The following is a 27703-nucleotide window of genomic DNA, read 5'->3' as shown; positions in this document are numbered from 1 at the left end:
AAAAAGATATTCAAAAAATCTGTGGAAAATGATAAAATAGCTTACAATACTGAGGGATATTAGAAAAACATGCATTTTGCTTTGTAGTGTATTTTAAAACTTATTTTATTGAAATACGACTTTTCACATTAATTTTTAAATAGAGAAATAAAATTTTATAAAACAATTGTATTTAAAATTAGGATATATTTCAATGAAAATACTATTTAGTCAGTAAACTTATAAGTCTATGTAATGAAAATCTGCTTGAAAGCAGTGTAGTTTTTTAGAGATGTTACAGGAGGTTTAATTTATATTACCGGATTTTATACTAGCCGATAAGGAGATTGCAATGCCTAGATGATTACTACATTTCATATACAAAATGAGAAGTTATATAACTGATAAATAAATTATACCTAAAACAGTAGTTTTGATGTTGATATAACACGCCACCTGATAAAAGTATACTTTCGGTAATTTGGACTCCCTCTAAGGTATTTATGGTGTTTTAAAAATATTCCTTTAGCAATTATCATTTCCTCACAAGTCATTTCAACATCCCTAACCTGACTTAAATATACCTGAAGCTTACGAAACAATTTTTTTTAAGTGAATATAATAGAAAACAATTTATTTTTGTGTTCGAAGGTATTGAATTAAACAAATGAGTCAAGATGAAATGTGGCCAAACTCAGTAGCTTCCGATTAATAAAAGTTGTTATATTTCAATCATGTAGCAATTTGTTAGAACAGATATTAGTTATCCAAAATACAGAAGATGTGATTACTGTTTCAACACAGGTACAATTTCTTATGATAAAAATATTTATTCTTGATTTTATTTTCATACATTTTTGTATAAATTTATTAAAAATATAATTCCTTCCTCATAAAACACATTGTGGAAAATATTCAGACTCTATTAAAAGCCATGTCATTAAATATCCAAAAATGTAATGAAAATGTCACATTTCAGTGTTGTAGACAACATTTAAAATATTGTAATCGAGTTGTTTCTATCACTGATAAGAGTTACTTCTGATAGTTTTATGGCCGGTACGGAAATGTCCTGTACAGGAAAGTCATATTATCTTACTGTTGAATTCACAAATTCTTCTTCCTCTTCCTAACATGTAATTTTTTTTTTTTTTTTTTTTGCAGAAAATGTTTTAATACAAATCTTAATTTATGGCTTGTCTTTCGTATCTATCGAAAAATGGTTTTTTAAACAGATTTTTAAGAAAATGTTTTCATTAACATGTCACGTGTGTACACATGCTCAACTCATTATCTATTACATAAATCGTAAAAGCATGATTTTCTTTACTTGATTTTTCAGTATTTTTTAAATTTCTTTGCTCAAAAAATACTTTATTGTTTAGGATCAGGAATGAGTTTTCTCTTCCATATGAATAAAAAGAATCAGTTCAAGTTATTTTACAGATTTCAAAAAATTATACTTTCAATGTGACTTCTTCAAAAGGCTTTTCTTTCGCATTAGTCAATAAATGTTTTGTTCCTCTAACTTTCCTATAGAGAATACACGCAATTTCATAAATCACAAGCATGCGGTTTTCCTTTAGTATGAGTCATTAAATGTTTGTTTAAATTGAACTTTCTAGAAAACGCTTTACTGCATAAATCACACACATACGGTTTCTCTCCCGTATGTGTAAGTAAATGTGTCTTTAAATGAGCCTTCCGCGAAAACGTCTTATTGCAAATCTCGCAATTATACAGTTTCTCTTTCGTGTGCATCAATAAATGTCTTTTTAAGTAGCTTTTTCGAGAAAACGCTTCATTGCACATCTCGCAGCGATATGGTTTCTCTCCTGTATGTGTTTGTAAATGATTCAAAAAACACTTTATTGTTTAGGTTCAAGCACGAGTTTTCTCTTCCATATGAATACAAAGAATCAGTTATTTTACAGATTTCAAAAACTTATACATTCAATATGCGGGAGAAAAACCTCTAATAAACACAATACACAGATACATTTAAAGTCTATTTGTTGTGTCTACTATTTTGTAGTAAATGTCTCTTTAAAGTAGTCTGATCAGAAAATACCTTGTAGCACTTATCGCAGGCATACGTTTCTTGTTCGTATGTGCCACGAAATATCTGTTTAAATTGTTTCGATCAGAAAATAGCGTATGACACTCATCACGAAAAAAAGGCCTTTCTTTCGCATAAGTCAATAAATGTTTTTTTCTTTTTTTTTTCAATTTTCCTATAGAGAATACATATTATTTCATAAATCAAGAGCATGCGGTTTTTCTTTAGTATGAGTCATTAAATGTTTGTTTAAGTTCGCCTTTTTAGAATACGCATTACTGCATAAATCACACACATATGGTTTCTCTCCCGTATGTGTTAGTAAATGTGTCTTTAAATGAGCCTTTTGAGAAAACGCTTTATTACAAATATCGCAATTATACAGTTTCTCTTTTGTATGCGTCAAAAAATGTCTCTTTAAGTTGCTCTTTTGAGAAAACGCTTCATTGCAGATCTCGCAGCTATATGGTTTCTCTCCTGTATGTGTTAGTAAATGATTCTCTAAATAATATTTCTGAGAAAACGCTTTATTGCAAATACTACAGACATATGGTTTCTCACCCGTATGTGACAGTAAATGTTTCTTTAAATTAACCTTCTGAGAAAACGCTTTATTACAAATCTCGCAAGAATACGGTTTCTTCTTCGTATGTGGTAGTAAATGTCTCTTTAAACGAATCTTCTGAGAAAACGCTTTATTACAAATCTCGCAAGAATACAGTTTCTCTTTCGTATGTTTCAGTAAATGTGTCTTTAAGCTATCTTTTCGAAAAAACGCGTCATTGCAAATCTCACAAGGATACGGTTTTTCACCTGTATGTGTTAGTAAATGATTCTCCAAAAAATACTTCTGAGAAAACGCTTTATTGCAAATACTACAGACATACTGTTTCTCTCTCGTATGTGACAGTAAATGTTTCTTTAAATGAACCTTCTGAGAAAACGCTTTATTACAAATCTCGCAATTATACAGTTTCTCTTTTGTGTGCATCAATAAATGTCTCTTTAAATTTCTCTTTAGAGAAAACGCTTTATTACAAATCTCGCAAGAATACGGTTTCTCTTTCGTATGTTTCAGTAAATGTGTCTTTAAGTCATCTTTTCGAAAAAACGCGTCATTGCAAATCTCACAAGGATATGGTTTCTCACCTGTATGTATCCGTAAATGTCTGTTTAAACCGTACATTCGAGAAAATGCTTTATTGCAAATCTCGCAAGGATACAATTTCTGTTTCGTATGTATCAGTAAATGACTCTTTAAGTCGGCCTTTTGAGAAAACGCATTATTGCACATCTCGCAGCTATATGGTTTCTCTCTTGTATGTGTTAGTAAATGATTCTCTAAAAAATATTTCTGAGAAAACGCTTTATTGCAAATACTACAGACATATGGTTTCTCTCCCGTATGTGACAGTAAATGTTTCTTTAAATTAAACTTCTGAGAAAACGCTTTATTACAAATCTCGCAAGAATACGGTTTCTTCTTCGTATGTGCTAGTAAATGTCTCTTTAAACGAATCTTCTGTGAAAACGCTTTATTACAAATCTCGCAAGAATACGGTTTCTCTTTCGTATGTTTCAGTAAATGTGTCTTTAAGTCATCTTTTCGAAAAAACGCGTCATTGCAAATCTCACAAGGATATTGTTTCTCACCTGTATGTATCAGTAAATGTCTCTTTAAACCATCCATTCGAGAAAATGCTTCATTGCAAATGTCGCAAGGATACAGTTTCTCTTTTGTATGCGTCAATAAATGTCTCTTTAAATTGCTCTTTAGAGAAAACGCTTTATTACAAATCTCGCAATTATACAGTTTCTCTTTTGTATGCGTCAATAAATGTCCCTTTAAACTGCTCTTTAGAGAAAACGCTTTATTACAAATCTCGCAACAATACGGTTTCTCTTTCGTATGTTTCAGTAAATGTGTCTTTAAGTCATCTTTTCGAAAAAACGCGTCATTGCAAATCTCACAAGGATATGGTTTCTCACCTGTATGTATCCGTAAATGTCTCTTTAAACCGTACATTCGAGAAAATGCTTTATTGCAAATCTCGCAAGGATACAGTTTCTGTTTCGTATGTATCAGTAAATGACTCTTTAAGTCGGCCTTTTGAAAAAACGCATTATTGCACATCTCGCAGTGATATGATTTCACTTCCGTATGCGTTAGTAAATGCTTCCGTAAAGTGCCCATTTCAAAAAATGTCATAGAACATGTATCGCATATATACGGTTTCTGGTTTGTGCACATCAGTAAATGTGGCTGTAAATACTGCTGCAGAAAAAGTTCTTCACTTTACATCTTGCTGACACACAGTTTCTCTGTTTAAAGAGCATAAATTTCATCTGAAATTGCTTTTATCTGAAAATGGATTACTGTAGGACTTCATTACTATACTTTCATAAAGCATACTAAAGTCTTTTGAAATCGTGTTTTATAAAAAATTTGCTGTTATCAGTTGCCGGAAAAATTGTCTACAACTTCTGCCACAAATTTATGAATGAAATTTTACATGAGGCAGCAGATATTGTCATTGTATTTTCCAATCAAAAGGACCTTCTTTTTTCTGTACCATTCAGCTCATGAGAAAGCAAATTTTTGGTTGATGAGTAAACGTTTATTACACTTATATAACTTTCTTTACAATATCTTGGTTGAACCAGTTTGCTCAAAGGAAATATTACTTGTAATTTCATTTGTTTTATCATAATTTTCATGGTGTTTTGATCGAAACCTTTTTGAATTTAAATTTGAGATGTATCTCCTCTCACTGTTTTGGAAGCGACGTATTTCTTCTAGTTCATTGTTTCAATACACCTGTAAAAAATAAATTTTTCATGAATCTTTATTCTGAAGGTTAAAATTAATAAAATCTTACAGAATTTCCGTAAAATGATATCATTAAATGTAACTAATTCATAATGCAAAAAATTAAACAGTACTTTCTTATACTTTTTAAAGCGATGTTATAATACTCTTATATACGCAAGCATAATTAAAATTATTTGCTTTGAGAAAGATATGTAGGAAAAATAACACATATTATATTTAAAAATATAAAAATTAGTCTCGTAACGCACATAGGAAAAACAGAAACAAATTAACTGTCTTTTTTCAATTTGCAAATAAATTTATATATATGTATAGTTGCGAAAATTGTCCGGTGTGTGTAGGTGAACAATCCGATAAACAGGTTACTAGAAAAATAGTAATTTATTCCTTAAAAGTAATAAAACAGAAAGCACAGATAACAACAAAAATCATACTTGCACAAATTTGCAGCACACAATCAACAGTAATCCACAATTTTAAAAACGTAGTCCGAACAAAATCACTGAGTTTGCAAAGCAATCAAGATAATCGCTTTCACTCCGAAAGACTAACTCCCCGACGATACACAAGGAAAATATTAGGAGCGCCGGCGACCGGAGGGCGCCATCTCCGATCGACTAAAACTTGGATCATAACGAAGAATGGTTTGAACAGAAGTGGGGAAGGGTCTTGAATGAGCTTGGGTGAAAGGAGCATCGTCTTATGTACTATTGAGGATATTTAAGAGCGGGCGAATCAGGAGGCTTGTATTCGGCGGTGGGCGTGTGTAGTTGGGTGCTGGGTCTTCACTGAGCAGAGCATCTAGGATGATAAGTAATTTTTCATGCTTATTATTTGCTTTTCTGCTTAATTTAATGGCCTGGAGGATATTTGGGAATTCTATGAGGAGCTCTTTAATTTCTCTGATGTCATTTAGGTGGTTCTTCATTTCTTTAATGTCTTCGATTTCGGTTGCTGAAGTGGCTTGGGGAGGCTGTGTACGTCTGGGTTTTGGGCTTTGGGAGATGATATCTTGGTTGGGAGATGATATCTTGGGCTCTTGGGATTGCGGGACACCCTTTCCAGGCTGCAAGGTGGCCGGTCATATTGCAGTTGATGCAAACAGGGTTTATTATTTTTTCTTTTATTTGGCAGTCTCGTGTGGGATGGTTTCCGTTGCATTTAATGCATCTGGGTTTGATGTTGCAGTTCCTGGCAGAATGATGAATACCGCAGCAGTTATAGCATATTGTAGCTGTATTTTTGATTCTGTAGGTTTCTATCTTTACGGACAGGAAACATAGGTGCTTGAGGTTATAAATGCTCTTGTAATTATTACCTATTTTTCGGACTTCTACGAGGAATAGAGGGAGGAAGGTTTTGGATCTGAAATTCTTCATCTGGCTGATTCTTTGGATTTGGTAATTGTTTGTTTCAAGTTCGGTTTTAATGTCGTCTATTTTGGAGTTGATCGGGAGTCCTCTAATTACAATTTTGATAGGTCTTTCTTCAGGGGCTTCATTGATGATAAAATCTTGCCTTTTCATTTGGAGGAGTTTAATTATTTCTTGTCTGGCATCTTGGGTATTTGGTTGTATTTGGATGTAGACTCTCTGATATTGGTTTTCTGTTTCAGGGTGTTTTCTCTTTATTTCTTGAAGCATTTGTTTGTAATTCTCTTTGATGACTAGGCTGACTGATGCTATTGTTTTTGTGGCTTTTTGGTTTCTTCTTGTAGGTGGGAGTAGGTGTTTTCCGTGAAGATTTTGAAATTTTCCTCAGTACGGGGCTTTTTTGCTGCTTTTTTGGTCGGAACCGGTTGAAAATTGTCTTGGGGATTCTTTGTTTATGTGATACTGGTGAAACCATGGTAACATCTGAGTTTGAATTTTGAAGAGGAGTCTGGGGAGAAGTAGGTTTTTCAGTCGGAATTTGGCGTGTTGAGGTCGGTGTTGAGGGTCTGGAGTTTGGAGTTGTTGTTGGGGTGAATCTGTCTGCCCAGCTTTTGGTGCAATCTTGAGTATCCTTGTCTATTTCAGGGGGCGAGTTTTCGTGATGTATCGTGGAATCAACGATAGCTATGCCTTCTTCTAGTATTGACTTTGGTAATGGTACATGGCATCCCAAGCAGTGTCGCGGCTCTGTCTATTTATACCTTGAATCCCGGATGTGACGTCACATAGAGAGTTCTCCAATGTTCCGGTCCTATTCTGGAAACTTTTCTACGAAACTTGCTTTTACTTGAAGATTCGTGATGCCAATTTTTGTCGCCTAGGCCGGGGGTCGAATTCCTGCTTTTCCCTTTGGAGTCCAGATAGAATGTGAATGTCTCTTCGCAACCATACGATCAGTATTGCTGGGAAGCAACATTTCATATTGGTAACAATATATATAGTATAAAATAAAATATCCTGAAAGCGACTGTATGTTTGAATCATAAAAACTCGAGAAATATTTAATTGATATTGGAGGTATTTCTACCATTTTGTACGGCATTTATTGAAGAAGGTTTTAATATATTGAAATCATATAAGAATTAAAAAAGGAGTTTTATTATTGGGATTTTAATTATTTTCTCACTACAATTCGCGCATCCGTAAAACATTTCTCCGCGCATGTGCGAAAACTTCATGCGCAAATAGCAAGAGCTGTGGTATGCATAGGCGATGCATTTCTTTTTTTACCTTTGTTTGTTAGTCAATCACACCAGAACGGCTGAACGGAATTGGATGCAATTTAGCAGATTATAGTCTACAATAGGAAATAGGCTATTATTTATTTCGGTTAATTGAATGGTTAATCTTTTTTAATTAAACACTAACTTTCGACTAAAAAATCTTTTCATTTCCCCACCGCAAAATGAGTAAGGCTTCTGTCTTTTTTCCACCCAGGCTAACAAGGATAGATTTAATACATTTTCGGCCGATTATTTCAAACGAATCTGTTTATTTTCTTAATGTTTGATGCATTTAAAATTAAACATTGTTAATTAACTGATCTTTCAGATTAATTCTGAAATACTGTTAAATTAAAATAAATCAGAATAAAGGAAATTAAAAATTTCTAATCTGCATTGCGTCAACTGGCGTAGATTCGCGCATTTGCAATATTCCAATTGGCGTTGAAATTTCACACATGCGCAGTGTGTTCTTATTGTTGACAACTGTATTTTCATTTTAATTAAAAGTTTAAAAATTATGTGTATTATACTGTTGTAGCTATCTCAATATCGATCGATAAATTAAATAGACTTGACTTTAAAAATTACAGACTTGATTTGGATTTTCTGCTAGTCCAACTCCGCAAGGACCGCAATATAGCTCTGGCTGTAGCTTCCTCGGGCGTTGCTGCAACTCTGCTTAACGGTGGGCGGACGGCACATTCCGTTTTCAAATTGCCGATTAATATTGCAAGCAAATATACCCCAACATGCAACATCACCAAAAACAGCGGCCGGGAGTCCTTTTGCAGCAGTTTCAAGTTAATATGATGGGGCGAGTGCACAATGTCGCAAACGTATGCATTAGAGGCGTTAAACCGCAGACTGCAGGACATAAGCAACAACCAGGCGGTGATGGGCGGCGTTGTCGTTTTGCTCGCAATAACCTGTTTGCAATTTTAGTAAGAACTTGCGGAATATCAAACCCCTCCAGCTGTGGGATAAATACAAGGAGCGTTATCAGAAGATATCTCGCATAAGCTAGATGATACTCACAATGACCTAATCATTAACGCTGCTAAGGTATTGATTGAGGCGCAAGATGCTAGGTCACTTCTCCTACATATACAAAATTTCCATGCGAGCGAAGTGGCGGGTAATAGATATAATCTGTGTATTTTTTGTAGGCGGTTCAAGGTCACATTTTCTACCTCGTTATTGGTTGTCTAGTACCAGTAACGCGGTAGAAAATGTGACCTTGAAACGCCTACAGAAAATACAGAGACTATAGTATATATATATATAGCGTTAACTACAGTTGAAACCTACAAGTTCATGTAAGATAATGTCTTCATTTCTTCCCTATATTGATGAATGGTTCCCTCAGCAACCGTCGTCAAATTAAACAGATATTCTTTTAAGTAATGAACGTTCACTTCAATTTGTATAATTATTAACTTAGCAATGATTCATTATCATTACTAGAAACATTTATTATATTTATTTAAAAAAATTTCTTTCTTTACAAAAGTTCATTTTTAACCTATAATACTTTTTATGGAAATTACGAATGCTATTTGTCTCTGAAAAGGTTCGCAATGAATTAAAGATGAAGTGGATCACAGAGTTTAAAAGTTTGGAACTTCTACTCTAGAAAATAAGTAATTGAGAAAATCGTTCTGAATTAAAAATTGATACATCACAATTACAGGTATCGTGACATAAGTAAAAAGCAAATATGTTTTCAAAAACATGAATTTTTTAACTTTTCGTACAAATATATTATCAAAAATGTATTATTATAAAATTAATATTACATTCTGTCTGTATAAACGGAGTCCTGAAACAGACTTACGATTTTGAAAAATGTTTAACAGGAAAACGGTTAAGGTTAAAAAAAATATTAGGGCAACAAATTCAAAACACTGCATAAATCTTTCCTCCCACAATTTTTGGTTTTAGGTCAAAAAGTTATCGATAGATGGCGCTGAAAACAAACATGTAAACAGCGAAAAAAAAAATTTTTTTTTTCGAAATCTTTAAATAAATCAAAATTATATTACACAACTTTCAAAACGTCCACTATCAGCCGCAATCACATATCGTAATCGGAGGACGAAATTGTTAGATGTTTTCTAGAAAGTGGTGAAGGGAATGGTTTCACATACGTCATTAATTATTTCTTCAAGTTCTGCAAGTGTCCGGAGATTTCACTGGCACACCGCATCCTACCAGTGATCATAAGAGAAGTCGCAAGGATTTAAGTTTGGTGAATACGGTAGCCAGCGTATCACCTGAATACATCTGTTTCAACTCATTATAACATGTACAAAAACGGATACAAATTACACATATCATTCTGCTGATACAATCACTTTTTGGGAAGAAAGTGATTTTGGAACACACATTTGATGGTTCTCAGTTCCCCAAATTTCGCAATTTTGTTTATAGGCGAATCCATCGAGATGGAAATGTGCTTCATCTGAAAAATATATAGAGTTCACATCAATATAATCGCCGTCAATCATGTCCAATTATTCATTCGCAAAGATGCTCCTTTTCTCTACGGATACGGTATGAATTGGTTGCTGCGTTTGAATTCTGCAGGGGAACAACGCTAAGCGCTGGCATATTATCTTATGCTTCGCCATTTCGCTCTCATGAGATGCGACTGCAGTCATTCGGAAAAATTTTGTAGAGGAGCGTGCAATTGGTTCATCAACGCATGTACATATGCTTCTGTAATAGACAAAAGGTGTCCTCTAAAAGTTCTGAAAATCTCATAAAATTGCTTTATTGTATTCCCCGTTATGGACCGTTGGAAGTTGCAATGACAGCTTTTTCTTGTTGCAGTTAAACTCTCCCCCAATTCGATGAATTCCAATGCAAGAAAAATCCTTTCCTTGAATGAATACGTCACTTAAACTTTCCTACAGAAAGTGCTGTTCCTACTCTCTACTCCTCGATCAGTCACTGAACACTACTTTTAAAGCTGAAACAGTAACTGTAATAGTAACAGTAACTCTACTGAGACGGCGCATTTTGATGATTTGCATGTAGGAAGAATGATAAAGGGGCATGTAGCTCCAGTATCGACAACTTTTTGAATTAAAAACTACCATGACTTTGGTGCAACAATTGCTTCCTTTTTTAATCTTTACCGTTATACTGTTACTCATTTTTTGAAAATCGTCAGTATATTTCAAGAACGCCGCCCCCCTACACTCACAGGGTGCTGCCGATTTCGACCGACAAATACAGGGAGGATATAATAGGCACCTAGAGGATAAAAATAACCATACAACATAGGGTTCGAAAAAAAATGTTTAGTAGGTGAAAATCACTAAAATACAGGGAGTCCGAAAATTGTTGGAAGCTGTAAAAAATTAATAAAAAAATAAGAAATGATGATTCAACATTAACAAATGATGGATGATGTTTGAGTTATTTTTTTTTTTAATAAATGCCCATTCTTAAATGCCCCAACCCCATATAGGTAATATTCCCATTAGATAATCTAGGTAGTCGAAAATTACTGAAAACGCAAAAGTAGTTTAGAAGTGGTTTTTAGGTCGTAGGTAATGTTTTTCAATGAAAATTGCAAAAACAGACGTCGAAGAGACAATGAGCCTGGCGAAGAGAATGGTCCTATCAATGCGCTGATTATTAACAAGGTAACTGAAAAAAAGCAGCTTCGTAAGTAAATTTTCATGTGCCCAAGGAAAATGAAAACAGCGAGAAAATATTTATTCATGATCATGGCAGAATTGATGGTCGTTAAACTTCATTCGCAAACATGTCAGATTTCACTAATGCAACTAAAATGTGCTGGTGCACCATCCTGCAATAACCAAACGTTCTGGTATACAATTATTCTTCATCTTCTGATTCCTCACTTGAAACATTTATTCCAGCCATTTCTCTATGTTTATATAACACATCAGTAACTGCTAAATGGATGGCGTGTGAAAAGCATAGTTGATTAATTATAGGTGATATTTTGCCAATTTTTTTCATAACAACGGCACCATCATTTGTTGCTGCAACTATGTCAGTTTCTAGATTCAAGTTGAAATTTTGTAGCTTTTCAGATAACAGTTCTAATGTTCTCTGAGCATCACAGGTTCCAACTATTGGTACTAATCCCAAATTGAAATCTTCGGCCAAATAGTGTACATTAATGTTTAAATATCTATGATTTCTTTTGCTAGTCCACTCGTCTAAAGTTATAGAGAATTTTTTCCCATTCTTTTTTATTGAATCTAATTTAATAATAGTTTCACGTTTAGCATTGTCATAAAACGCATGAATGAGAGAATACTAAAGTTGTTTACCATTACTCTAGAGTTGTCTCTTGGTAATGAATATCCTTGTTGTTGAAGAGACTCTCGTATGAATGAGCTATCTGTAATGATATTAATAGAAAATCCCTCCATTGCTGCAAGTTTTGATATGATTTCATCTAAACTACTCCTTTTCACTTTCATAAAATTCAAAATATTTGTTTGTTTGTTTGAAGAAGAGGAATATCCAGGCATTTTTTCTTCGCCGATAGTTTCTGATTTCTTTCCGATAATTATTTTATGAACTGCTTTCAAATGATTATGTAGATTGCTCATAGATGATCCTTTGCAGCTCAACATTTTATTACAATGATTGCAGATTGCCTTGAAGAACTTTTCGAAACTATCCCAAACTTCCGACTTACTCATTTTTAAATAAAAATGAAATTCAAGTTATTAAATAAATACTTTTGAAGTTTATTTTACAATTTTATTATTTTAACAATTAATATTAATGTTAATTTAAAATAATCTAGTCTACACATTTTCTAGGAATGTTGAAAAAAAAAAAAAAACCAAAGACACACTTCTTAATCTAATAATCTAATTCCGAAGCTTGCTAAAGACATAATTTATGTTAAAACTTTGCGAAAGAAAATATGGAATATTTTAACACCCTGGTTTTAATTAAAATTCCATTAAACAGAAGTCAGAACTTCTTATTTTACGTTAATTTTTGATAAAAGAAATTTATATAATAAAATTTAAATTTTAAAATGTAAAATAGAAAATACAAACATAAAATTAAACATATTTAATACGTATGTTATTTTTACCAAATATAACAACTTTAAATTTTTGTTTCCAGTTTTCACCTTCACAATATTAAGCAAACTTGTTGTCACTAAATCGGATTCTGAGACCACATTTCGAAATTCCATTTAATTAAGGGGCGTGACGCGGAAAGATGAGCACATTTAACCTTGGATTTCTCGCATTAGATACTTTCTTAGTTCTATTTTTTTCACTTGTATGTGAATGTTATGTCATTTCTGACAGCATTTTATTTTAACTGAATATTTCGTATTGATATGGCTAGTTCAAGTGATGTAAAAAAGCTTTCAGGAGTGGTACGAAGAAAATTTTATATGATATCATTAAATACTGTGACCAAGAAGCAGAAAACGGGAAATTATTTATTCCTTTCACACGTTCTTCGAAACGAGCCAGTCAAATTGCTGTCGTTTCTATTAGCACCGACTTCATACCGATAGACAAAACATCCGACGAGAAACCAAGAGATGAACTTTATCAAACTTTTGTTTCACCTAGAAAAAAAAAGTGAAAAGGGATGTTCTTGAAAAAACATAAATTGACGAATTCGAGGCGCAACTGCGCAGTGCACAAGCACTGGCCAACGCAACTCGCACCGCTGAAAAAATGTGTTTGCTACCCGTTGTATAGAATGAATAGCAAATCAAATAAGTTTAAAATTAAATTTTACATAATAATATGAAGTCTTAAATCCGGAGATGGTATTGCAATCGTCAACAAATTAGAAACCGAGGTTTCAACGAATCTTCCCGTTTCAGGTCACCTTAAGTTCGCAAAACACAAAGCCAAATCAAAGAAAGGTTCATCGTCTGTCGGTGTGTACTTCCAGAAACTATAAAAGCAATGACTTAAATATATCAATATTGTGACTACAAGTGCAGTTTTATGTCAAATTTTTTGTTTCAATCGGTTGAGAAAAAAGGGTCAAAAACACAAATTCGACTCATGGATACTATTAATGATTGAAAAAAATCAACTGCCAAAAAATCTCTCCATGGATCACAGGATAGTTTCAGCAAAAAGTCACACTATAAATGCAATCATTGCATGAAATGTCATTCAAGGCACTCTCTGGGACCACACTTCTATGAGGAGTATGCGAGGATATTTTGGGAAGACCACTCCGGCTGGTCCGTCAAGCTGTCCTCGCTTTGTAGTTATCGTGTTAACTTGTATTCGAACAGCCGGAGAGACGAGACTTCCTGCGCACGGATTTAGCTCCAAATTTGATAGAAATCTACAAATTTTGTATAAACACCATGTGCCAAATTCCATCCATTTGGTTCGAAGCGTTTTTTTTTTTAAAGTTATCTTTGTTACGGACAGATAGGCCTATATTTTCCAAAAAGGTGTTTTTTGAACTTAGGGAGGTATAAAACGTTAATATTCTTTAAAACCTGCAGCTAGAATTTTTTAACAATTACAAAACTTTTGCTACATATACGTGAAGCTAAAAATGGCTTCATCAGTTCATAAAGAATTCACCAAACTTTCTAACTTGACATACAAGTCGAGAATCGAGTAGAGTCATATTGTCATACTGGTCCCCTATGTCAATAAGTGTTGTGGCAACACAACAGAAGAGAAATTTTCTTTCTATTGCTCGCTCAAGCTACACAATGTAAAGAAAAATCTGATTTCGAAGCATCTGTTGTATTTGCTTTTCATATAACGAGAATTTGTGATTTTTATATTCAGAAAAAGTGAATACAAAAGGGAAGTTGAAAACCTCATATGATCCAATTTGTCATTGATAAAAATAAAACAGTCTTGGAAATATGTTTTTTCTAATCGTGGATTTTTCTCATTTCCACTCTGGTAATCCCTTTTGTAAATTGACAAAACACTATAAAGTAAATTATGAGAGAAACGTTTTCTTTAGATAATTAAATATTAAACCGATTTCACAGTATTTAATCAAGTTTCCAATCCTTGCAGTTAAAGACGCCTTCGCTTTTATGTATAATTTCACGAAAATAATATTTTAACAAATAATTTGGTTTATTTGAAAGGGTGAAACAAGTACAAAACAAACACGCTCACATTCTCGCATTCCATATGGAAATAAATAAAGCTCTCATAGCGTTTCGAATTCTCTAAAGCTGACCATTTTTTTAAAAAACTTACCAATAAATAATTTTGGCTATTTAATTTTACTTACTTAGTTTTCTTCAATGCATTACATTTTAATCCAACTGCATTTAAGCAATTTTAATGTAAAGAACAATTTTTGGGCATTTTTTTTTTTTTTCAAAACCGGCTCTATATATATCATATAGAAAAAGTTACTGAAATCAATTTTCAGCCCTTAAAATGTAAGAAATTGCAGCTTTCGAAAAATTTTAACTATGGAAATTTTTCGTTTTCATAACATCTCAGTTCGCATCATTTTATTTTTCTATCTTAAATCGTAAAAAAAATTTAAAAGTCACAGGTTAGTGAAAATCCCACACCATTTCCACACCCTTTGATTTAGATGGCCTAAATATGAACTCGATCAAGACTTTTACTCTCATTATAATATATCTCGGAAAAGTGAAAATCCAAACCAAATTATTTCAATTACCATACTAACAAATAATATGCGGAGAGCATTATGCACAGATGACGATGGTTTTGGGTCCTAGGGAACTTGATCGTTTAAGATCTGCAGAAATTTTTTCCCAGAGCCGTATCACGAGATCACAACAGGTAATCTTATCATAAGGAATATATATAAAACATCATGTTGCCACTTAACTAATATTCTCCTTAAAAGAAAAAAAGTTAAGGAGATAAATAAAAAAATCTAAATCATAACTATAATGCAAATTTTACAAACAATGTAAACACATTTTTCGGTTTCTTCAGAAATTTTGTTACTTTATTCTTTCGACTCTCGTTTTTTCCAATTCATTACATTTTGATAATACAGAAAAATTCATCATTTATACAGCCTGTTGACGAGGCATATTACCTTTAAACTCAGTTGCAACAATGTATCTTTCTGATATTCCAATGCGATATATCCAATCGAAGTTTGATATAGAAAAAAAAAAAAAAAATACATATCAACAATTTTATTGATTAAAATTGTTGCGCTGGCCATTCAAAAGGGGCCACTATATCTGCTCACGGATGTGAACCTGAATAAAAGCGCATGGGAATAGAAAAACAGTAAACATTGGTTTTTCGTATTTAAATAATTCTTAATTTTCACGAAAACTTTTATATATATATATATATATATATATTTATTAAGGTATGTGCCTAACCTACATTTTTTTTTCTGAACATTTTCGAAACTTGTTTTATTTGTTATCTTTATAGGCCATACATTTAGGTATAAAAAAATACATTATTTTCCTTTTAAAGATTATTAGAAGTAAAGTCACAGTATAAATAATATTCGGATGTGAGCATTTAAAAAGCTATAAAATGGCAAATTACTAATTTGGAAAAACATTTCCTTATTCTCAAGCAATAGATTGCTTAAAAATATAGATTTGATTTTTCTTTATTTGCTTATTTTTTATATTTGTTTTTGGGAACTCTTTTTGAAATTTTTCTTAGAACTTAAAATACTAGAGAGACATATGTCACTAAATGTCCGTTTCCCGGTTATTTCAATTAATACTTTGAAAATTTTAAATTAAGAAGTAATGGTAGAGAAGTAACAGTAAAATGTAAAATAAGTGAGCATTATAGGAAAACTTTTGTTATCAAACTATTAAGAACTGTTAGCAGACACGAAAATTCTTGGAAATTCATTCATTCAGAATTGTTTGACAGATCACGGGCGCAGTGAAAACTGAAATGCTGAATACATTTTGAAATTAAGATTCTAGAGCTCATATGATACAGAAATGCATTTGTAAGAAAGACCAGAATCCTAAACTGAAAATGTATAATAGAATATACACGAAAATAAAAGAATGATTTTATTTCTTATAAAATAATAGATAAAGGAAAAATTAAAATTCATAACAAACTTACACACAAATTATGAAAATTTTATACGATTGTTATCCATAAAAATGTTCTGGAAATCTAGAAACATGCAATTTACTCTGTAATAGCAGCCTTTTTTTTTAACCAGTATTATTATTATGTATGCTTCTTTGAAAGCAGATGCGTTTTTAAAAGGTTGACTTGCTATTAGAGACATGGGGTTTTCACCATTAGTAATCTTACTAGGCTATAGAAGAATCCCATGCAGTCATCTACTTCGCATGAGCAGATGATTTTCGTTATATCTCGTAAACTTTATATGTTAGAGACATGGTTAATCGTTTAAGAAAGCCAGTCACTGCAGATTAAAATATTTTCCCCTCTGAAAATTAAATTTTCACCTTCTTATAAATCGATTATAATACCACCTGAAATTGCAAAACAAAATTTTGAAAGATTTTTTCCCCCCATTCTATAATTTGGACGTGAAAAATGTATTCATAGACTTTCTAAGATAACGGGGTTTTTTTTCTCCCCCCCCCCTTCAAGAAATTAAAGCATATATTGATCTGAAATTCCATTCTGTGTCATACTTACTTACATAGAATTACAAAAATTCTATTCAAATAAGAAATAAAATACAATATTTTTTAAATGTGCACTTTAAAATAATTACTTCTGCAAGTCATTAACATCCCACGACTGATTATACATATCTTTTTAATTCCACTAATTTTTCTATTTAAATCTTTCTTTTGACATTAGCAGCTTCTTATTTAAATGCGAAAAATCGATATTACTTCCCTTACAGATACTTTTATTAACCAATATGTTATCAGGATGCCAACATACAGAAGCGTAGTGACCGACAGGCAAGGTAGGTATAGCGTAGAAGCTGTCCAGAATACCAATAACAGGATGCGCATTTGAACAAAACACAGGCGAATGATGCCCCCCCCCCCTTTTCTAAACCAAATATGTTGACAGAACTAAAAATTAATAATGTGCCAGGGCACCATACACACTTGCAATACAACTAATGATGCCAAGGTCCAAATTATCAAGTTAAGCCCCAACACCATTGGATCCTTGCTTTGCCACCACTATACTCGTTTAAGATGGCCAACTCAAACGTTGGAACCAATAAAAGTGTTATCTATTTTTTCTTTCATGGCAATTCGACCGGACTATAAGAAAGACGGTCAGTTTTTCTGTAAGCAGAAACAGAAATCACATTCTACCTTTTCTTTATATATCATTGGTAATAATTTCTTGGTCGTCTGTTTTCTTGTTTTTTGTTCAAATAAACAAGCAAAGGGAAATGAAAGGTGTATCAAACTACTAAAAGGGATACATTTCCCCATTTTATCAGTTTTTTAATAAATTGAAAGAAAATCTTTTACATAGATATCCTTAATTAAAAACATTCTGCAATTGGGGAAAGGTCTTTTTACTAATTAAAAATATAAGCAATTTTACGACCATTATTAAAATAAACAAATTTTAAGGACTTTTAATTATGTTAAACATTTTGGATAAATATTATGTGCAAAGGAATAGTCGGTACTTGAAAGGTGACTATTATAGCATCTAATAGTGCAATCGGCAAGGGGGGACGGAGTGAATATGGCAGAAAATAAGACTTTTGAGTTATAGTTATTCCATCGTTTATGAAATGTAAAAAATCCGAGGTCAGGTTTTAGAGTCCTCGTAGGTCAATCAATCATCAAAATTACAGAAAATTAAAAAAAATTTCCAGTGTTTTGTACTTTTTAATTATTTATCATGCATTTTAATGAATTTCATTAATATTTTATCTCAGAGGCTGAATTGGGAATATAACACAACAATTCGTGACTTTTTATTTAATACTACAAATCAGTAAAGAAGTCGCCAAAACGATGTTTACATGAAGTGTTTTACAGCTTTATTTCCTTTATATCCTGTTTTGAACCAAACGAGAGCTACTTTAGATCATATTCTCTTAAAACTAAACCTTGTCAGACGCTGAGGACACCTGGTTCCCGATCCAAATTTCTGCGCTAGATCAGAGAAGCGGCGATTTGGTACTCGTAATTGTAGCGTGCTTCATACCAACATGCACAGTAAGGTAAAACGAAAAAGACCTTTTTTTTTTTTTTTTTTTTTTTTGAAAAGATTTTTGTTTGGTAATAGTGGGGGAAAATTGCCTTTTAATTTCAAAAATAATTTTTAAGAATTTGGTTGCAATACTACAACATCTCAAGGAGAAGCAAAAAGTTAATTAAAAAAAAATTAAAAACTTATAAACTACGATACAAATATTTTTACAAATTTTTCGTACTTAAAATGTCACAAAAGATGGTTTTAAATATATATATAAGCATTACAGCTGGAAAAAATTATTAAATACAAAATACAATAATAGTAATAAAATATTTTTAAATAAATAAAATATTCAGTGTTTCTTACTTCTGTATCTTGAATGATTACAGATGCAGAATGTTTTTTCTACTTTATTGCCACATTAAGCTTTTTTTTTCTTTTTTTTTTTTTGTTGTAAGAATCAACTTTTTTTATGCTATATTCTTCACTTGTGAAAGATGGTACATTTTCTAGAGTTATATTTTTATTTATTTGATTGATTAAATTTAAATTTGTTTCTTTCAATCTATTTCCTCATTACATTATATAATTATGAATCACACTGTAGAATTATGTGACCTGTATACGAGCATAGCTATTTTATCAGATGTCAGACTTTTTGCTTTTCTGTTGCATATTTATTATATGTATTATTATGTATATATAACTTTAGTCATTTCATAACTTTATTATTGGATCTAAACTGTACATTATTTTTTTCAACATAACATAAACAATGTTAAAAATTATTTGTAAATGTCATTAGTTCACACAAAGCGAATTTCAATTACTTTTAAATGTCATTTAAATTCAAGAATATTTTATTCTTAATCCTGATAGCAATTTCTTTAATAATTTAGAGAAAACTTTAATTAAAAAAATATAATTAAATACTATGCATTGTCTCTAATAAGTTTTATGTTTCGTCTTGAAATAAGAAATGATACCTCCTTGCAAACCAAAAAATATTCACCTACTTATCACTTATGTACCCACTATACACCACTGGTAGTATGTACTAATTTATCTGTAAAATTCAACATTTTACAGAGGAATATATTAATTTATGAAATTGCTTATTACATATTGGGATAAATATTTTCCTTTCAAAAATGTTAAATTTAAAATTTTTATAAATATAAACAATAAGCATATTTTTTTCCTCTCAAGCAATAATTAAAAAGTGTAGTTAATTCCCATAATAAAGAACATAATGGATACAATATATTTAATATATGATGATACAACATATCAACTTAATATTACATCTTACAACTTAGTATAACAAATAACAGAAATAAATCATGGGAATTATTTTTGAAAAGGATAAAAAAACATGACTTGGTTCCTTTTAACAAACTCATGCCTCTATGTTAATGGAACTAACTGAGTACTTTCATTTTCTAAACATTTTTTTTTTTTCATAAATAACAAGACTAACTCAAAATTACAAGGATGGGAATTTTTATTTGCTTAATAAAATTCAAAAAATTTTTTCTATAAAATTAACACGTTTTCAGAAACATAACCACTTTTGAAAGCTCATTAAACCTAAAGGAAAGAAAAGTATTTATATATATTTTTAATAACTCCAAAATTTTATTACTCCAAACCTTTTTCATACTCATACTCCAAAACTTTTATTAAAAATTTTTAAAACCATAAATATATTTCCATAAAAATAACAGAAGAAATTAATTATCTGAATTCTACAAAAAAGAAAGCCCCCTTAATCCTCAGCAAAGATCAACATTAAACATTAAAATTTTCCACTAAAACTCAACTTAAAGCTTAACACAAATTTCCACTGATTTCAGTTAATTTCCAAACCCACTACATCAAAATAGTATACCTGGATAGATTTATTTTACATACAATATTTTCAGTACTTCACAAATTATATTTCTTATATTTTTAAGTTAAGATGTGGTTGAGTTTTTTTCCAAATAACAAACCAATTTAATTTCAATGCCTTGCTTTGTCAAATCATTAATTTAAAATAAGCAATGCAAACAGGATATATTTCATTCCAGCATCATTTTTCATCCTTCTATAAAATACATAGTGAAAAACAAAGCAGCAATATTTTTAAAAAAATTGTTTACTCATATAAGAATAATGACTCATTTGAGAAATTTTTGGCAAATTAATAAATAATATATACAAATGCAAGAAAATTTTATAATACAAAACTGTATAGATGAAAAATGATGAAAGATTTATAATTGTTAGTAAAGTTTAAAATAATTGCAAATCTCACTACACTGCATATTTTTTGCCACAAATTTCTTTCTTTTACATATATTAGATAATCAAATCTTTCCTTGCCTTGTAATTGTATGTTACAATTTGCAAAAAATCATAGGAAACAAAATTCATTTTATATAATTAGGAAAGACTACTTAAATTCTTAATTTTAAGAAAAAAAACTTAATTAAAACTACAAATAATTCTGGTAATTAAATACTGCACTTAATTATGCATATGTTTGTGCTATGAAATTTAAACAAATAATTAACATTTTCCTATATGCTTGCAACTGTACTAAAAAGCATTTCAATAATTTTATTTAAAAATGCAAATTTAGCAACGAAAAATTAACTATTGAAAACCGTATTCCATAAATTATTAATTTTTATTTATTAAATTAAATCAGTTGCATGGAATGATTAGAATTGCTTTCACATTAAAACTTCAAAAGAATCTAAAAAATGTATTTCAAATATAAATAATTTATATTTAAAAGATGTAATCTACATTACATGTTGATATAAAATTGCAGGGAAAAAATAAACTTTCTCAACCTAATAATGACCACCATCATAATTGTAGGCCAGAAACATTTTATGCCTGTGAATAAAAGAAATGCACTCCAATCCCTCTTTTCTGCTTTATGGAATAAATTATCCTAAACAGTTTTCAACTTAACGATATCACTAATTGACTTGACTTCAGAGTCACAGCATCACCATTTTGAATATTTTCATTATTTGCTTTGTTTTATTTTTGAGGCAGTGGAAAGAATATAGAGTTTAAAAATTAAATGTTTGTCTACAAAAAAATTTTTCAATGACATTTCACTATTTTTTTATATATTTTTTTAACATACTATTAAACAAAAGTAAATGGAAAGAAATAATAAATTCTTTGGAAATAAATTTTATTTAATAGTAATCTCAATATTAGTATTCTACACTTAATTTCTCGTATTTTAAGAGCATTTAGTTGAACAGGGCTATCTTTTTCTTTTTATTGTTATGATCATTAACTCTTTTGCAAAAATTCTATAAAAAATTGCACTTTAATAAAGAGAATAAAAGTATATATATTCATTCAGAACAAAAATATTTAAACTAATATTCATAATGCTAAAAATAGATAAATAAGACAATCGATTAAATCATATTTATTTGAAGTTACTTAAATGCCATTTATTAACACAATAGAAAGAATATATTTAATTTCAATGTTGCATAAACTATGTAAAAGCAAGAAGAATATTTTAAAGTAAAAAAGATAAAAATTGTTGCAAAAAGTTTTGTAAATATTTTTTTTACATACACAATACATAATTTTAAAAAAATGCAACTGCTGATAATGGTACTATTTTAATTCTTCAATGGTAATGGAACACTGCTTACTTTTAACTCAATTAAGATCTTACTATTTCTTAGAAAGGGATGCAACTCTTCTACCTATATTATTCATAAATCTGGAGACAATTATAGCTTAGATACCACCTCTGGTTTAACAGAGGACATAGGGTACAATAAGGCGGATCAAATTTTGTTATGATATTTAGCCATTGTTTTACATACACACACACACATATATATATATATATATATATATATATATATATATATATATATATATATATATATATATATATATATATATATATACACTTTTAAAAAGGTCATTCCTCTTTACTGCATTTTAATTTGATTAAAACAATTTATTTCTATGAACTCTATTTATTTATTGAAAAATAATCATGTATTTGCAATGTGCACTGAAATGAATATGTTGAAAAGAGAATTACACTAAGAAACCTGGTATTATATATATATAAAAAAAAACAAGAATAGTTTGTGTTATGTCAAATATAACAACATTTTAAAACAGAATAATCTTAGAATAAGAAGCAAAATGAATCCATGTTTCCAATACAGAGACATATGAATGCTGCCACTATTCCTCTGTTAAACACTGGATAATGGTAGATTATTATATACAATGCAATGAAGTTTCTAGAAAGTGATCTTTAATGAAATATGTACAATAGGAAAAAGAATTTAAAGGTATAAAAAGTTGGTCAAAAATCCAGAATATTGGATAGTTTAAAAATTAGTGTCCTCTTCCTCGCCATGAAAGATTATTTCAAAATATTTCAAACAATCCCCATATGTTAGCCATGTTAGGAACTTCAAAATTAGGTAACAAACGACTTTCAGAGTTACAATGAAGAATATCAGAATTACAAATAGCACAAAATCTACTAAAAAAACTTAGATTTTAGCAATGGAACAATAATTTCACATCGACCAAATATTATACAAAACATTTGGAAAATACTTTTCTCACTTTTTTCACAAGGGACATCACTTACACACATATATATATATATATGTAATGATATTTTAAACTCTAATTTCAATTTAATTAATTTTCAATGATTTATCTTAATTTAGCCCATAGTAACTTCATTCTAAAATATTCTCTTATTTCGTGATCAAATTCCACATTCTCTACTTAATTAATTCAAGAGAAACTTGTAGAATTGCTGAATCAATTAAACGCTGACAAATTCAGAAGCTCCGCGTAAAGGGCGAGAAAAAAGTCCAATAAGCACATATTTTTTTAAAAGATCCCTGTGTTTCCCTTACTTCTGATTGACATGCGTCATAAATCCCTATCTGAATCTTAATAATATATTAGCACTGAAAAAAAAATATTTTCCCTATCAATATCTCATGTTATATAAGATGAGGGACAATCTATTTCTCGCTTCTTCCCCACTTCTGCTTTTGTGCCACTTAGACAGCAGACATGCATTGTCCGTGTCTTGTAAACAAATCATGCCTGTCCCAAGGGAGAGAATAAAGTGAACTTAAACAATTCAAAGTATTTTCACTGCTTGTTGAACCTGTCACCTGCTTCCAGAATTTTAAATGCTAATATAGATATAAATCTTTAAACACATTTCACAAATTTTTAACCTATACAAATTATTTTTCATCTAATGTAGATTTGGGTGCCCCTTCCATTAGCGACAAATTTTAGAGATGAAACACTACTTCTGGTTTCCATAATGTTTTGTTTTCATTTACGTTACTGTTGGCTTCCCGACAGAAAATCCCCTTATTAACGATCTTGGTGTCAGAAAAATCACCAAAAAAAATCAAAAGACGGTCAACTGTAAACTTTCACCGAATTCAGATATTATGCTTTAGATTTAAATATTTCTAATCGAGGCGCAAGGATAAATTAAAATTACAAATAACCATAATAAGATTGATGAAAGCAGCATCTATAATACGCAGAAAACAAAAAATAACTTTTCGATTTTCAGAAAAATATAAACTAAATTTCAAGCATTTTTCATCAACTAACGAAATAAGCATTACATTCTCAACAAAGCGTCGATACAATTTGTAACGTAACCTAGTTTTATTTAAAAAAAGAATCCCTTAAAAATGTTATTAATCAAGTGAAACTTACTTACAATTATTTTAATGTCATGCGCCAATGACGGAATTGTATTAATTATGATTTATCCGACGTTTAGCCTTTACATGAAGCGCAGATTTTGAATAATTCCAGAATCCAATATACAGACAGAGAGAGAAATGAGTTACTCACGTTATTAACAGACATTCAATCTATTCTGAAATTGCACCCATCGTCAATCATTTCAGAACGAATCCGACAAATGAATCGACAAAATGAATCATCGAATCCATAACGGGCCATTGAATCTAGTCTGCAAAACGCTGATTTAACATTTGGTTGCTTTGAATAAAAGTATTCGGATAAAGGCAGATGAAAGATTGAATTAGAAGGACTGATCATGATTCACGAATTAAAACTTCCCTAATATGTCAGATCATTTGACGCACATTTGTCAATTAAGGACAAAATTACTTTAAAGGATTAGAACTGTAGGGATGACGAATATTTTAAGAGCGGTTATTACGTAACCAATATCAAAAAGTCACAAATACAAGTGATCAATACTTTTCAAAGAGGGGTGTGATTCAAATCCTTGATACGATCTTAATGGTGATATTTCGATTACAGGTTTTGGATCACGATAGAAAGTAACAATCGATACGATATCACTGAAATTTGACGGAGCGGTGACTTCACTGGAAAGTAACAATCAATACGATCTGTCCAATGGAAGCTCTCAAAAGAAATCTGTGATTGGATTGAAAAGTGAACGGACCGGTTATTGGAATTATCGTATCGGATCATTGAATTGCATATCACTGAAATTTATCGGAGCGGTGATTTCACCGGAAAGTGCGAGGCTTCACTGGAAAGTGCGAAGTCACCGATCCACTTTACTGGAGTGACCGATATTCGTATTTGATGATCCACTATTCCATACAGATCATTTTTAATTGCTCGTGACATGATTGACTTTGATTACATGTATTCTGTTTACTGCTGGCGCCATCTATTGGTAGAATATAGGACGAAAGTAAACATTTTAAAGAAATGACATTTATTTTTAATTCACCTTTTCCAGAAAATGGTTCACTCTAATAAATAAATTAAATAAATAGCTTTGAGAAAAAAAAATTTTAAGAAGTAAGCTGAAACAGATAAATTAATTCAATCACATGTTACTTAAATTAGTAAATTAAGTATTAATTACAATGAATAAATTTCATATTTAATATTAAGTAATAACTTTTAATTAATAATATGATTGAAATAACAGATATTTGGAACGCATATTTAAAAATAACAATAGCAATTTTATTTGTTATTCAAAAAATCGTGGATTATGCATCTCTCTAGAACAGTGGCGGTTTATCACTTATCAACTCAAAAAAAAAAAAAAAAAAAAAAAAAAAAATTGTAGCACTGCAAAAAAATTGTTTATCAATGACTGCAATGAAACAAGCAATGAAGCTATTTTACATTTAAAATTTTTAATTTGAAAGCTGCATTCGAAACTTTTGTGTTTAAAACATTTAGATTTTAAGTACGTCATAGAAATCTTTTTGTGTTTTGACAAAGAAAATAAATAGAAAGTCAGCATATATATATATATATATATATATAAACGTCCACACAACTGTCGAAAATTGGATATAAAATAAAATGTGTAATTAGTGATCTGCAACGTTCATCTTTTTTTTTTTTTACAGAGATAATTAATAATAGTTGATACCATTTTTTTGAAATTTTAATGAGAATAATATTTTACAAAACTTTCTATGTACCTTTCATTATAAAAATGCTATTTAATAAAAGGAAGGGAATATTTACTGATCTAAATGTGTTTCTATGTTGACAACGAGAATCGATTCTAAAACTCATACTTAATCAAGGAGAGAAAGAGCAAAAATGTTGTGAATAGGAGAAAGCTAATTTGGGGCATACATTTGCTAACAAAATGGTCTAAAGGAACTAAATAATTATATTTAATATAACTTTAGTCAATAAATGCTCCGATGAATCAGAAATTTTAAATTTTTACATAGGTCCTCTGCCCTTTGAATCATATTTAACAAAATATTCTTGAGACAACAATATTTTTAATAAAAAATCAACCAACTAAATCAATCACTAAAACTGACTGATTTATGAAATTTCAATATCACTCTTCTATAAAAACTAGCGATTTTAGACTACTTCACCGACTGTCCCAATGAAGATACGCTAATCCTCTGCAGGGTTTCTCGACAGTGATTGGCCTGTGATTATAAAAATGTTGATTGTTCTAAAACTGATGCATAAAAACTTCATAAATCGGTCAGATTCATCGCACAAGATAAGGACGTCTATTTATTTATTTAAAAGTTGGTGTCAAGAGTATTTCGCAGAATATGATTCCTTGGGACAAAAGGTTGTGTAAAATTTAAAATTCGTAATTTATTGACTGAAATAAAATATTTTTCGATTATTTCGTTTTAAACTGCAGGATGAAAATACAAATGAAACTAAAATAAGGAGTGGCCCCTTTTAAGTTTCCTTTTTTAACGAACCCAATTTCAGAAATATGTTGCTATAAACAAATTTGTCCAGAAAAAAAAAATATTTACATGGTTTATAGTGGACACGTTCGAAACCGGACAAGTTTTCAGGAAATTCGACAGATTGTAGCTTGTAAGATTTTTTCGGAATTCAGAATTAAAAATTTTGGCGACATTTCCATTTTAAATGTCGCCAACATTTCAGAGCGTACTACTCAGCTGTAAATCCATGTATTTTTATGAAGCTGGTACCATCTTAAAGCTGTTCTTTCGGAATATGCGCTTACTTTGTGTTGAGGGTGAGCCCAATTTTCTTTCCAAATTGGGGTGTTTTTCAAGATTTTGAGCAAAATTAATTTATTCGCCATAACTTGTAAGCGGTTGGGATTTGGACAAGGTTGCTACAGTGTATGATCCTAATGGGCTCTTTTATCACACTCTTTCGTTTGTCAGAATTGATCAAACTCATCCTGTATATGAAAACTTTATCTTTTCATACATGAATACAAGCGGAAGATCTTCGCTTAAAAAAAAAACGTGCATGATATACAGATTTTATTTAACAGATTAAAAACACATAAAACAATAAAATGCTTGAATTTTAAGACAAGTTGGTTAGAATAAACTTTATTTTCGAAGTTAATATTTTTGAGTTATAGTAAAAAGAGAAATTTTGGCTTGATTTTTTAAAAATTAAATATTTAGAAAACTCTGCTACGAGCTTCACACTTTTCCCTCCAAATTGTATCTATATAAATTTAGTAAATCTTCGCCTAACAGTCTATTTTGCAAAATGTTCAAAGAGGCGCA

General features: G+C 30.6%; 2 protein-coding genes across 3 annotated transcripts in view; both read right to left on the bottom strand.

Annotated features, from left to right (window-relative positions):
- Positions 1 to 24537, bottom strand: part of LOC129976342 (zinc finger protein 568-like) — a 57594-nt gene extending 33057 nt beyond the window's left edge. Inside the window, exon 1 of one of the 2 annotated variants that reach the window (XM_056089861.1) lies at positions 24409 to 24537. The gene's annotated coding sequence lies outside the window, so the exon portion shown is untranslated. The remainder of the gene's footprint in view (positions 1 to 24408) is intronic. The other variant, XM_056089857.1, reaches the window with a different exon arrangement.
- LOC129976339 (zinc finger protein 91-like) lies at positions 1798 to 24458 on the bottom strand. Its single transcript, XM_056089852.1, has 2 exons — positions 24405 to 24458; positions 1798 to 4856 (listed from the first exon to the last, which is right to left on the bottom strand). The coding sequence occupies exon 2, from the start codon at positions 4287 to 4289 to the stop codon at positions 2235 to 2237; it is 2055 nt and encodes a 684-aa protein (XP_055945827.1). The 5' UTR covers positions 4290 to 4856; positions 24405 to 24458; the 3' UTR covers positions 1798 to 2234.
- Positions 24538 to 27703: the final 3166 nt, after the last annotated feature.

This window comes from Argiope bruennichi, chromosome 7 (genome assembly GCF_947563725.1).
Source record: "Argiope bruennichi chromosome 7, qqArgBrue1.1, whole genome shotgun sequence".
Classification (NCBI taxonomy): Eukaryota; Metazoa; Arthropoda; class Arachnida; order Araneae; family Araneidae; genus Argiope; species Argiope bruennichi.
The sequence above is the reverse complement of the archived record's forward strand: the minus strand, read 5'-3'. Positions and strand labels throughout refer to the sequence as shown.